Source organism: Somniosus microcephalus, chromosome 1 (assembly GCF_052327205.1).
Source record: "Somniosus microcephalus isolate GS21.2 chromosome 1, FLI_Smic_1.0, whole genome shotgun sequence".
Classification (NCBI taxonomy): Eukaryota; Metazoa; Chordata; class Chondrichthyes; order Squaliformes; family Somniosidae; genus Somniosus; species Somniosus microcephalus.
This window is the reverse complement of record NC_140987.1, coordinates 399,442,475-399,455,047: the sequence shown is the minus strand read 5'-3', so window position 1 is coordinate 399,455,047 and position 12,573 is coordinate 399,442,475. Positions and strand designations below refer to the sequence as shown.

General features: G+C 43.1%; 1 protein-coding gene across 1 annotated transcript in view; it reads left to right on the top strand.

Moving 5' to 3' along the window:
- LOC147125137 (endoplasmic reticulum membrane adapter protein XK-like) overlaps positions 1 to 11,751 on the top strand; it is a 50,857-nt gene extending 39,106 nt beyond the window's left edge. The window contains exon 4 of the mRNA XM_085997890.1: positions 8,801 to 11,751. Coding sequence (XP_085854016.1) covers positions 8,801 to 9,558 — 758 coding nt within the window. The 3' untranslated portion in view covers positions 9,559 to 11,751. The remainder of the gene's footprint in view (positions 1 to 8,800) is intronic.
- Positions 11,752 to 12,573: the final 822 nt, after the last annotated feature.

The following is a 12,573-nucleotide window of genomic DNA, read 5'->3' as shown; positions in this document are numbered from 1 at the left end:
AGAGCCTAATCGGAAGATGAGGTGCTGTTCCTATTAGGCACTCTGCAGCCTTCCGGACTCAATATCGAGTTCAACAATTTCAGATCATAACCTCGGCCCCTATTACATTTTTTCTTGTAATTTTTCCACTCCTTTCCCCCCCCCCCTTTCCTTTTGTTTCTCTCTCTCACCTGGCAGCTATCTCTTGCCCTGCCAGTAAACTTTACACCCAATCTCAGCCTATTACCATCTCGTCTAGCTTCGAATACCTTTTATTGTCTCTTTTACTTCTTTTGTTTCTTTCACTTCTTTTGTCCAATCGCAGCCCTGCCTTCGATCTATTTTCTTTTATTTCCAGTTTTGAAGAAGGGTTCGACCCAAAACGTCAACTCCAATTTCTCTCCACGGATGTTGCCTAACCTGCTGAGTTTTTCCAGCATTTTCTGTTGTTATTTCGGATTTCCAACATCTGCAGTATTTTGCTATCGTTACATTGTTGTGAGTTGTTTATAGAGCTTCAAACAATGAGAAGAAGATAGATCAGCAAATTTCAAAAACATGTAACAAAAATAGAGTAGTAGTAGTAGTAGGAGACTTTAATTACCCTAATCTAGACTGCGAAAAAATAGTGCTAAGAGTAGGGAAGGTGAAGAATTTCTGATATGTGCACAGGAGAACTTTCTCGATCAATATGTCTCCAGTCCAACAAGGAAGGAAGCATTATTGGATCTGGTTCTGGGAAATGAAGTAGGACAAGTGGAGTGTGTTACAGTAGGAGATCATCTAACTAACAGTGGCCACAACATAATTCGGTTTAGAGTAATTATGGAAAGAGACCAGAAAATATCGAAGGTAAAAATGCTAAAGTGGGGAAGAGCTAATTTCAGTGATATAAGAAGGGACCTAGTACAGGTAGATTGGAAAAAGCGATTGCAGGGTAAAGCTGTAACGGAGCAATGGAGGGCATTCAGGGAAGAGATAGTTCAGGTACAAACTAGGCATATTCCTATGAAGGGAAAAGGTAGAGTGTTCGAAGTTAATGCGCCCTGGATGACAAAAGAAATAAAAGTTAAAATAAAACAGAAAAAGGCGATTTATGACAAATGCCAGGAGCAAGATTCAGTTAATAACCAGGAAGATTATGAAAAGTACAGGAGGGAATTGAAAAAGTTACTATGGGAGGCAAAGAGAGGTTATGAGAAAAGAATAGCAGGCAACATTAAATTGAGCCCTAAAACTTTTTATAAAGTGTAAGCGGTTTGCTAGGGAAAAAGTTGGGCCTTTTATGACCCAAAAGGAAATCTTCATGTGGAGGCAGAGGACATGGCAAAAGTATTAAATGAGTACTTTGCATCTGTCTTCACGAAGGAAGCAGATGTTGTAAAGGTTACACTAAAAGAGGAGAGGGAAGTTATGGACAGGTTGATAATAGATAGAGAAGACGTACTCAGTTGGTAGCACCCTCGCCTCTGAGTCAGAAGGTTGTGGGATCAAGTCCCACTCCAGACTCTTGAGCACAAAAATCTAGGCTGACATTCCAGTGCAGTACTGAGGGAGCGCTGCACTGTCGGAGTTGCCGTCTTTCAAATGAGACGTTAAACCGAGGTCCCGTCTGCTGTCTCAGGTGAATGTAAAAAATCCCATGGCACTATTTCGAAGAACAGGGGAGTTATCCCCAGTGTCCTGGCCAATATTTCCCCCTCAGTCAACTTCACTAAAACAGATTATCTGGTCATTATCATATTGCTATTTGTAGGAGCTTGCTGTGCACAAATTGGCTGCTGCGTTTCCTACATTACAACAGTGACTACACTTCTAAAGTATTTCATTGGCTGTAAAGCGCTTTGGGAAGTCCAGTGGCCGTGAAGGGCGCTACATCAATGCAAGTCTTTCTTTTATTTATTTATTTTACTAAAAGGATTAGCATTACTGAAAGTTGGTAAGTCACGAGTCCAGATGGAATGCATCCTAGGTTGTTGAAAGAAGCAAAGGTAGAAATAGCAGAGGCATTGGTCACAATCTTTCAAGCCTCATTGGATACAGGAGTAATGCTGGAGGACTGGAGGGTTGCTAATTTTATATCGCTATTCAAGAAAGGGGCGAGGACTAAACCAGGAAACTACAGGTCAGTCAGCCTAACATCGGTGGTGGGGAAGTTATTGGAAACCATCATCAGGGACAGGTTAAACTTTCATTTGGAAAGGCATAGGTTAATCAAGGAGAGCCAGCATGGATTTGTTAAAGGTAAATCGTGTCTGACAAACTTGATTGAGTTCTTTGACGAGGTAACCGAGAAGGTTGATTAACGTAGTGCAGTAGATGTTGTGTATATATGGACTTTGAGAAGGCATTCAACAAAGTGTCACACAGGAGGCTTATTAAGAAGATGGAAGCCCATGGAATTAAGGGAAAGTGGCGTAATCGATACAAAATTGGCTCAGTGGCAGGAAGCAAAGGGTGGTGGTGGATGGATGTATTTCAAACTGGGAGGTGGTTTGCAATGGTGTTCCCCAAGGGTGAGTTTTGGGTCCTTTACTCTTTGCAATTTTTATAAAGTTTGCAGATGATACAAACCTTGGCAAAATAGTAGATCACGATGAGGATAGTTATAGGCTTCAGGCCAACCTAGACAGAATGGTGAAATGGGCAGAAGCATGGCAAATGGAATTCAGTGTGGAGAAGTCATAGGGGTAAAAATTCGGTAGCGCCCCCGTGGCCGATTTTCCCAGGTAGTGCCCCGAGAGGGAGGTGGGGCACTACTGGAAGCGCCCCACGTCCCTCTTGGGGCGCTGCGAGCCAAAACCGTGATGCTGCGGTACATCGCGCCACGGTACTGCAGGCCTTCCTCCCCTCCTTAAAGGGCACAGCGCATCCCGACGCCCAGCTGGGCCACCAGGGATCAGGAGTGCCGGGCTTACGGAGAGCAGCCGGCACCCCGTGGGGGGCTTCCCGGGGGCCGGGTACAGCAACGGGGGCAGGTGCTGGCAGGCGGCCAGCAACAAAAATGGCCGCCCGCCACCTCTCCTTTAACTAGCGCTGCCCCGGCCGCGGGTAGGCCCCCCTGACCCCATCGGACATGGCGTCCGGTGGTAAGTCGGTGGGGCATCACCCAATGTTACAGCCGGGGCGCTGCGCACGGCAATGACGTCATCGCCAGCGGCGCAGCACCACGCCGCGCTAATGGTTAGCAGTGCCACTAACCTCCCGCTGAATTTCGCGGGAGGCGTTAGCGGTACTGCGCCCAGGCGCTAGTTGATTTGCGCCCTCTCAGGGCGCTAACGGGAGACGCAAATCAACCGAATTTAGCCCCCATAGAGACATAGAAGTGTGAAGTGATACACTTTGGGAGGACTAATATGGAAAGACACTGTACTATAAATGGCAAGTTTTTGAAAAATGTAGATGAGCAGGGAGACCTTGGTATCCATATGCACAAATCCTTAAAGGTGGCAGGGCAAGTTGATAAGGTGGTCAAAAAAGCATATGGTTTACTTGGTTTTATAAATAGAGGAATAGAATATAAAAGCAAAGAGATCATGCTCGAACTTTATAAATCACTGGTTAGGCCTCAGCTGGAATATTGTGGACAATTTAAGGTACCACATTTCAGGAAAGATGTAAAGGCATCAGAAAGGGTACAGAGGAGGTTTACCCGGATGTTACCAGGGATGAGGGACTTCAGTTATGAGGAGAGGTTAGAAAAGTTAAGACTGTTCTCCTTGGAACAGAGAAGGTTAAGAGGTGACCTAATAGAGGTTTTCAAGATGATGAGAGGTTTTGATAGAATAGGGAAAAATTATTCCCTCTGGTGAGTGGGTCAATAACTAGAGGTAATAAAGGATAATAATAAAGGACAGTATTCGACTGAAAACAAGGGCATATAAAGTAGCCAAATCTAGTGGGAGGATAGAAGATTGGGAAGCATTTAAAAGCCAGCAAACAATAACTAAAAGATTAATTAAGAAAGGGAAGATAGATTATGAAAGTAAACTAGCAAAAAATATAAAAACAGATAGCAAGAGTTTCTACAGCTATATAAAAAGAAAAAGGGTGGCTAAAGTGAACGTTGGTCCCTTAGAAGATGGGACCGGGAAACTAGTGGTGGGGAACATGGAGATGGCAAAGACGCTGAACAAATATTTTGTATCAGTCTTTACAGTAGAGGACACTAAAAATATCCCAACACTGGACAAACAGGGGGCAATGGGGGGGGAGGAGCTAAACACGATTAAAATCACTAAGGAGCTGGTACTCAGTAAAATAATGGGACTTAAGGCGGATAAATCCCCCGGACCTGATGGCCTACATCCTAGGGTCTTGAGAGAAGTGGCGGTAGGGATTGTGGATGCATTGGTGATCATTTTCCAGAACTCCCTGGACTCAGGAAAGGTCCCGGCAGATTGGAAAACTGCTAATGTAACACCCTTATTTTAAGAAGGGAAGTAGACAAAAAGCTGGAAACTATAGACCAGTTAGCCTAACATCTGTGGTTGGCAAAATGTTGGGAGTCCATTATTAAGGAAACAGTAACAGAGCATTTGGATAAACATAATTTAATAGGACAGAGTCAGCATGGTTTTACGAAGGGGAAGTCATGTTTGACAAATTTGCTCGAATTCTTTGAGGTGGATAAAGGGGAACCAGTGGATGTAGTGTGCATTTGACAAGGTTCCACACAAAAGATTACTGATCAAGATAAAAAAAATCACGGGATTGGGGGTAATATACTGGCATGGGTGGAAGATTGGCTATCTAACAGAAAGCAGAGAGTTGGGATAAATGGTTCATTCTCGGGCTGGCAATCAGTAACTAGTGGTGTTCCGCAGGGGTCAGTGCTGGGACCCCAACTCTTTACAATCTATATTTGGAGGAAGGGACTGAGTGCAACATATCCAAGTTTGCCGACGATACAAAGATGGGAGGGAAAGCAGTGAGTGAGGAGGACATAAAAAACTTGCAAAAGGACATAGACAGGCTAAGTGAGTGGGCAGAGATTTGGCAGATGCAATATAATGTTGGAAAGTGTGAGGTTATGCACTTTGGCAGAAAAAATCAAAGAGCAAGTTATTATCTAAATGGAGAGAAACTGCAAAGTGCTACAGTACAAAGGGATCTGGGGGTCCTGGTGCATGAAACACAAAAAGTTAGTATGCAGGTGATCAGGAAGGCCAATGGAATCTTGGCTTTTATTGCAAGGGGGATGGAGTATAAAAACAGGGAAGTCTTGCTGCAGTTATACAGGGTATTGGTGAGGCCACACCTGGAATACTGCGTGCAGTTTTGGTTTCCATATTTAAGAAAAGATATACTTGCTCTCGAGGCTGTTCAGAGAAGGTTCACTCGGTTGATTCCGGAGATAAGGGGGTTGACGTATGAGGAAAGGTTGAGTAGGTTGGGACTCTACTCATTGGAGTTCAGAAGAATGAGAGGCGATCTTATCGAAACATATAAGATTGTGAGGGGGCTTGATCGGGTGGATGCGGTGAGGATGTTTCCACTGATGGGTGAGATTAGAACTAGGGGGCATAATCTTAGAATAAGGGGCTGCCCTTTCAAAACTGAGATGAGGAGAAACTTCTTCACTCAGAGGGTAGTAAATCTATGGAATTTGCTACCCCAGAGAGCTGTGGAAGCTGCAACATTAAATAAATTTAAAATGGAGATAGACATTTTCCTAGCAGATAAGGGAATTAGGGGTTATGGGGAGAGGGCAGGGAAGTGGACGTGAGTCTAGATTCAGATCAGCCATGATCCTATTGAATGGCGGAGCAGGCCCGAGGGGCCGTATGGCCTACTCCTGCTCCTATTTCTTATGTTCTTATGTCATAGATTTAAAATCATTGGACAAAGATCCAGAGGGGAGATGAGGAGAATGTTTTTTCACTGAGAGCTGTCGGGATCTGGAATGAAAAGGTGGTGGAAGCTGATTCCATAAATAATTTTAAAACAGAGTTGGACCGGTAGTTGAGGATGAGCAACTTACAGGGTTACGGACAAAAAGCGGGGATGTGGGACTAAGCACAACTCCTCTTTCAAAGAGCCAGCACGGGAACGATGGACCGAATGGCCTCCTTCTGTGCTGTAAGTTTCTATGAATCTATAAAGATGGATGAATATTCTGGAGCTTTGCTTGATAAAAAGGATCAGGGAGTACTTATGCAGAGGTTGCTCTCAGGAGATTAAATAACTGAGCTTGATTCCAAAACAGGGTCAATTGTACATGCCCTGTGGAAAGATCTTGATGGGCCAAATGGGCTTTTTCTCATTACATACCTTTTACTCCCTTTTTCAAAAATGTTGCACTTCCTCTCCTGACGGTGCTGATTCATACTGAGTACAGTTGTAAGGCAGCCTTCCTGTTGCTTGGCGCACAAGATGCTATTCTTGTGCATGAGATTAGACAGAGACTGCATATTGAACAGAAAGGAAGCATTATAGTGGAGTCTAATCCCGTTGTGACTCAACATCCACACACACACCGACTTTCTAGCAGCCATCACTGAATAGCAAATAGGAATGGAAACCTTTACTTTTTCCCCTTCCTTAACCATGGATCACTGAAGCCAATTGTAGCTTCCTTGCTGCTGTCTGACTTAAATAAAGTAATTCAGCACAGACCAGGGATGGCACCTGGAATCTTCCTGGTCTGTAAGGCTCATTACCACACCAGGCAGTGCATTTAATCACCAAACTATATTTTCTTTTTTCTCTGCCTTTGTAATATGCCCTGACTGAGAATGAGACAGTTTCTAGAACTCCACCAATGCTATTCTAAAGACGGTCACTATGAGATGCATAAGAGAAGCCAATGGTGGCGCACCTAATGGTAATCTTCCAATTGTGTGCTTGTGATGGTGAGGAATGGAATATTCTTCTTCTGTGGTATGTGAAAAATGCAAATGAAGGTTACCACTTGTTCTAATAGTTGTAGGAACTTGTGTGATTGACTTGAAGACCGTAATAGCATAAAATTATTGACACATAACTGGCTATTTACATCCCCTCTAAGAAGGCAGTCAGTGTATCCGATCATCAGTTTATTTTTCTTCAGCTTCAATACTGTGCCCTTGTATGACCTGACATTGCAAAATTATGGGACTCACTGTAGATAAGTATTTTTTTATATATCAACTAACTGGATTCATTCTGTAAGCCACTAATGTGCTGAAGGTCAAACCCATTGTAGCAACAGCATTGCATGTAATTGTCTCTGGAGATAGAACCGATACTCCAAAGGTTGTTCTGGCTTTGTTTGGCATCCCTACCAAATCCATTGCACCAACAATTGCAGTTTCCATTTGATGGAAAAGCCTCCGTTGAAATCTTACAAGAAATGCCAATGAAGAGAATTCATTGATGTTCTCATTTGCCTCTACTACATATAGTAACAAATGTCTCCATGGAAGAATTTGCATTTATATAGTGCCTTTCATGCCCTTTGGATGTCCCAAGCGCTTCACAATCAATTAATTACTTTCAAAGTGTAGTGACTGTAGTTAGGTAGGCAAACACGGCAGTTACTTGTGCACAGTAATGTCCCACAAACAGCAAATGAGATAAATGACCAGTCTATCTGTTTTTGGTGGCATTGAGTGAGCGAGGAATGTTTGCCAGTGCACCGGGAGAACTATTCTTTTTTGAGTAGTGCCATGGAATCTTTTACGCTCACCTGAACAGGTGCATCAGTTTAATGTCTGAAAGGCAGCACTTATGACAATGTAGCTCTCCTTCAGTAATGTCCTGAAGTGTCAGCTTAGATTATGTGCTTAAATTCTAGAATGAGGCTTGAACCCACAACATTCTGACACAAAGGCAAAACTTCTACCAATGGAACCAAACTGACAAATAGATTAAAATGCACTGGCGATCACGTACACTAGCTGGCCTTTTATAGAGGTTGCACTCATATGTTGACAACAACTTGTGACATTACAGTCTTCAAGTCATCGTGTGATCCTCCAAGATAAATACAACAAGGCTCCTGTGTGGAGACTACATCATTTGAAAAAGGAAAAAGCACTACCAAAAGTAGCTAATCCTTTTTTTCTAGTTTCTGCACCAAGCCTTGGGCATGAAGCACTCCAAAGCCAGATACAGCAAGAGTCGAATGAAGAGTAAAGCTTTGAGCTGACGTTCCTAACCTTAGAGAAGCATTGCAATATTTTACATATTTCTGTTGTCCTCACTGTTGGGAACCTGCTCGCCTCTACTCAGTGCCATCCCAGACCAGGAATGTGCCATATCGGGAATTACGGTCTTAATCACCTCCTACTATTCTGTGGCAGACTGCACTGCAACATCCTTGCTTTGTGCCTATTTGTTTATTTCCTTTTGCCTTTTTTGTTAATTTTGCCAAACTTTTCCCCCCTTCACTTTCTCTTCCCATGGTGTTGAGTCCTTGCTGAAGTAGGGTTTCACAGGTGCCAGTTGCCTGCTAATGCTTTGCCCAGGTACATAGTCTTCATATGTGAGCCCAGACAGTGAGTGTTGTCAGGCTGTTCAAACATGGGTACATCAGAGCTGAATCAGATTTGGTTCTTACTCAAAAGTGGAAACCCTGCCTGATTTTTATTTTTGTCTTTTCGCTCTTCCTCCTTTTACAAGGGGGGTGGGGTTGAGGCAAATTGCTGAGTTCCTTTCTTACCACTGTCTCCAGCTGAGATCAGTTAACTTGACAGAGGCCAGGGCTTGAACTTGGGATCTTTCTGGTCTGTATGGCTTTGTACCAACCTGCCAAGCCAGCAGGGAGCTCTTACTGCTAGTGTTTTTAGACCTAGTTGTTCATATTTGCTTCCACTGAATTTTGTCTCTTTTTGTTCAGTTGCTCTAATGGTGATGTCATTGCTGTCGGTCACTTATGGAGCCCTGGTGTGTAACATCCTCGCCATCCAGATCAAGTATGATGACTACAAGATCCAGCTGAGACCAGTTGCTTACATTTGCATCATCCTGTGGCGCATCTTGGAAATTGCCACGCGAGTCACAGTGTTGGTGCTGTTCAGCACAGCACTGAAGCAGTGGATCTTTGCTGTGCTCTCCATCGACTTCCTAGTCCTCTTCTTCCTCCCATGGGTGGAGTTCTGGTATAGCCGGTCACCCTTCCCTGAAAACATTGAAAAGAACTTCAAACGGTTTGGCACAACTGTGGTACTGATTCTTATTGCCATCCTCTACGCTGGAATTAATGTGTTCTGCTGGTCAGCAGTCCAGCTTATGCTCAGCAACCGTGACTTGATCAACAAGAAACAGAACTGGGTCAGGCTGTCTGCCTATTACACGCTGCGGTTTGTTGAAAATTCAGTGCTCCTAGTTTTATGGTATTTTTTCAAGACAGAAGTGTACGAGTACTTCTGCTCCCCTCTGCTGGTGGTCCAACTAATTATTTGCTACAGCCTGGCCATCATCTTCATGCTGCTCTTCTATCAGTACTGCCATCCGTGCAGGTGGCTTTTCACGCACAACATCACAGACTGTCTCCAATGCTCCTGTTGGAAGGGACCTCACTTCGAGCCCACAGTAAAGGATTCACAATTCAGCTCATGCATTGTGACGACAGGTGGCTGCAGTGAAAACCTATGATTTTGTTTTTTCCCACTGTCACCCTTCCCTTGGTAATGAAAGATTTAAAAAGCTGGTGAATTTCACAATGAGCACGAATAGTGAATTGTCTGGAGAACAGGTCAGTGTGACCCTGGAGATCAATGCATGCTACTGCTGCAAGCTGGAACTGTGCTTGGATGTTGCTTTCTAAATGTACACATCAAAGGAAGACTGGCAAGTCGAAGGAGTTGCAACTACAGTATTCTGGGACAGCCATTCTCTCAACCAAGCCTAAGAAAGTCCTAACCAACCGACACATCCATTTAAAAAAATGACTCTGGACTTTTCCTGATATTTGGGGGCATTAAGGCTGGATCCACATCAGGCAGAAAGTCATTTGTATTTAATGAAAGATTGTGTTTATTCGGGAATAGACAGAAGCATTTTTTTCTCTGAGCCCACATTAGCTTTGTGTGAAGCAGCCTAGTAACCAGCTTTAAAGGGCCATTGACTGAATCTGTCTGTTATCTTTCCTAAAGGCTGAAAAAAGTTCTTTTTAAGTTGATGTGAGTTTGAATGTAAATGATTTGTGATGGTAAAGGCAGTTTATATTTTTATTTATTGCCAATTTTTTCTTCCTCCTCGTTCCACTAATGTTCTATCTTCCTTTCTTTAAAATACACTCTTGCTGGATTACAATTAAATGAGCACCATTGGCCTAAGGGTACCTTATCTAAATGACCAAGCTTTGTGTGAGCCAGGACAGTGACGTTGACCTCAAAAGGACATCACATCTGGGCATAATCCCATTCTCACTGGTCCATTATTGCATACTCTCCAGCAGGAGTCTGCGGGTATTAATCCAGAACAAAAAATGGCTGACTTTTCCCCAACCAGCCAGCTCAGGGATGCCGAGGCCAAGAGAGTCTTATCTTGGCTGAAATGTGCTGGTTCCACACATGATGAAGGGCACGTGTCCTCAGTTTTCTCTCTGCCAGTAAACTGCTGGGAGGCAAGTAATAATGAACCCGCAGTGTGTCGATGCGTTGAGGGTTTTTCAACCGCAATCTTTCACTCGCTTGTCAAAGCACCAATGCCTAACCAACAGTTAGAGGTCTGATTGTACACCTTGGGGATGAAATTGGTCTTCGCCAGTCCTGAGAAATGGACAGAAAGCGAATCGGCAGCCCATTTCATATCGGATACGATTTTCTTTTTCATTGACTTCAGTGGTACAGAAAATCAGGCGTGGTGTAAAAAGGCCTGCCGATTTGCTATCGCCCGTTTTGCGGTACTGGCGAAAAGCAATTTCACCTAGTCTGTTAGCGGTTGACGGGCTGACCATTTAGCTACAGAAAATTCTGCACTCTGAATTGATCCCAGCTTCGAGCCACTCTGACCACCTCCTCTGCAGTAATTGTACTGATGTATCGTTGTACTGATAAATCGCTTGTCGGATTTACAAATGTCCACTCTGTTCTGAAAATCGAAGATGCTTCGTTACTGCTTGTTGCTGACCCCTCTTTAGTTTCCAAAGATATGCAGAAATGTTACATCTCTAAGGATACCCAGATGAGAAGCAGCTTCACTCGATTCACATACCATGGTTTCACACCCTTCAGCTCTGATCCTCAGAAAACTGTTCCAGATCATGTAAATGCTGTCCCATCTCATTTTGTGTTAACAGATATTGAATTCACATACAAATCCAACATTTGTGTTTCACTGGATTTTACACTTAAGCTGTTTCATGAGCTGGCAGGAAAGAGAGCTACAACTCAAATTGAAAAACATAACATAGCTGCTCTTCCCTGAACAATCACTTTTCTGTGAGCACTGTGCAAAATAGCCTTTTGAATCCCAAAACTGTATACAATGAGGATATCACCTGTCTAATTTTATTATAAGTTAGCATGAGTACAAAATGGAAACTTGCTTTGTATTTGCACTAGCTTTTGCTGTTAAAATTGACAATAAGGATTTCACCCCTATAAAAGTTAGACTGTTTCATAGTTCCTGGAAACTATCATCGAATGATCAATAACAGAATGGGCAACTCTTTGAACCTCATGGGTGATAGAGGAGGTGCGCATGTATGTCTACTATTGCGGATGTTGGACGACTGTCAATAATTCACTCACACCTTTATCCACCTTTGTTAATGGACCTCTTGTCCCAGTGTGCTTAGTTTACATTTACTTAGATTAAATGTAGTTCAGGTATTTTATTCTTTATTTTGTGTGGGATTTATTTATACTTAAAGGAGTGCTGTGTTTGTAAATACATGTTTGGATTTTTTTTTGTTTGGGCACGGACGAATCCCACATCATTTTCATCATGTGACACCATGATACATTTTTGTGACTTAGAGTGAATTTTTCCAAATGCTGAGTTTCCCACTGTAGCTGTAATGGGGTGGAAAAGTGCTGAGCATCAACAGGCTTCCTCATAGGCAAAGAAAATCAGAGGGAACTTTCATGTATTTTCTTGTGGTATTGACTGAAGCCTGGGATCACATGCACCTTGAGTTAAGACTTCGAAAGGGGAAGCGAAGAAAATAATTTGAAACATAGAGCAAGAGTAAAAAGAGAAAATTGGGTCTATGAAGAGGACTTATGAATAGCCTCAGTGTGGCCGAATTCTTGTTCAGAGCTAGGCCTCACTGTAAGAATCTGGCCAATCTACTTCTCCACCTCGTCCTATTCTTGCACGTAAAATAAATGTAAATTATATAAGAGATTGCTATGTTTTGCAAAGTCTAAACACTGAACACAGGTAAGGATTGGGGTGGGCAGGGATGGGAGCTTGGCTTGAGTTCTGATGTTTTCTGCTGATGAAAATTGAAAACCTTAAATTCAGAACTCTAATCACACTAACAGATGCCACTGGGGGAAAATGGCTTTAAAAAAAAGAACAGACGCTACAACCCATCTCTGTGACCACAAAGGACTGAAGTTCAATTCCTAGTCTGTACTGAGTTAACGGATCTCAGCCAGGAGCAATATTAGAAGAGTTACAATTGTCCTCGGCATCCTAAATTTGCCCAGGATTCAG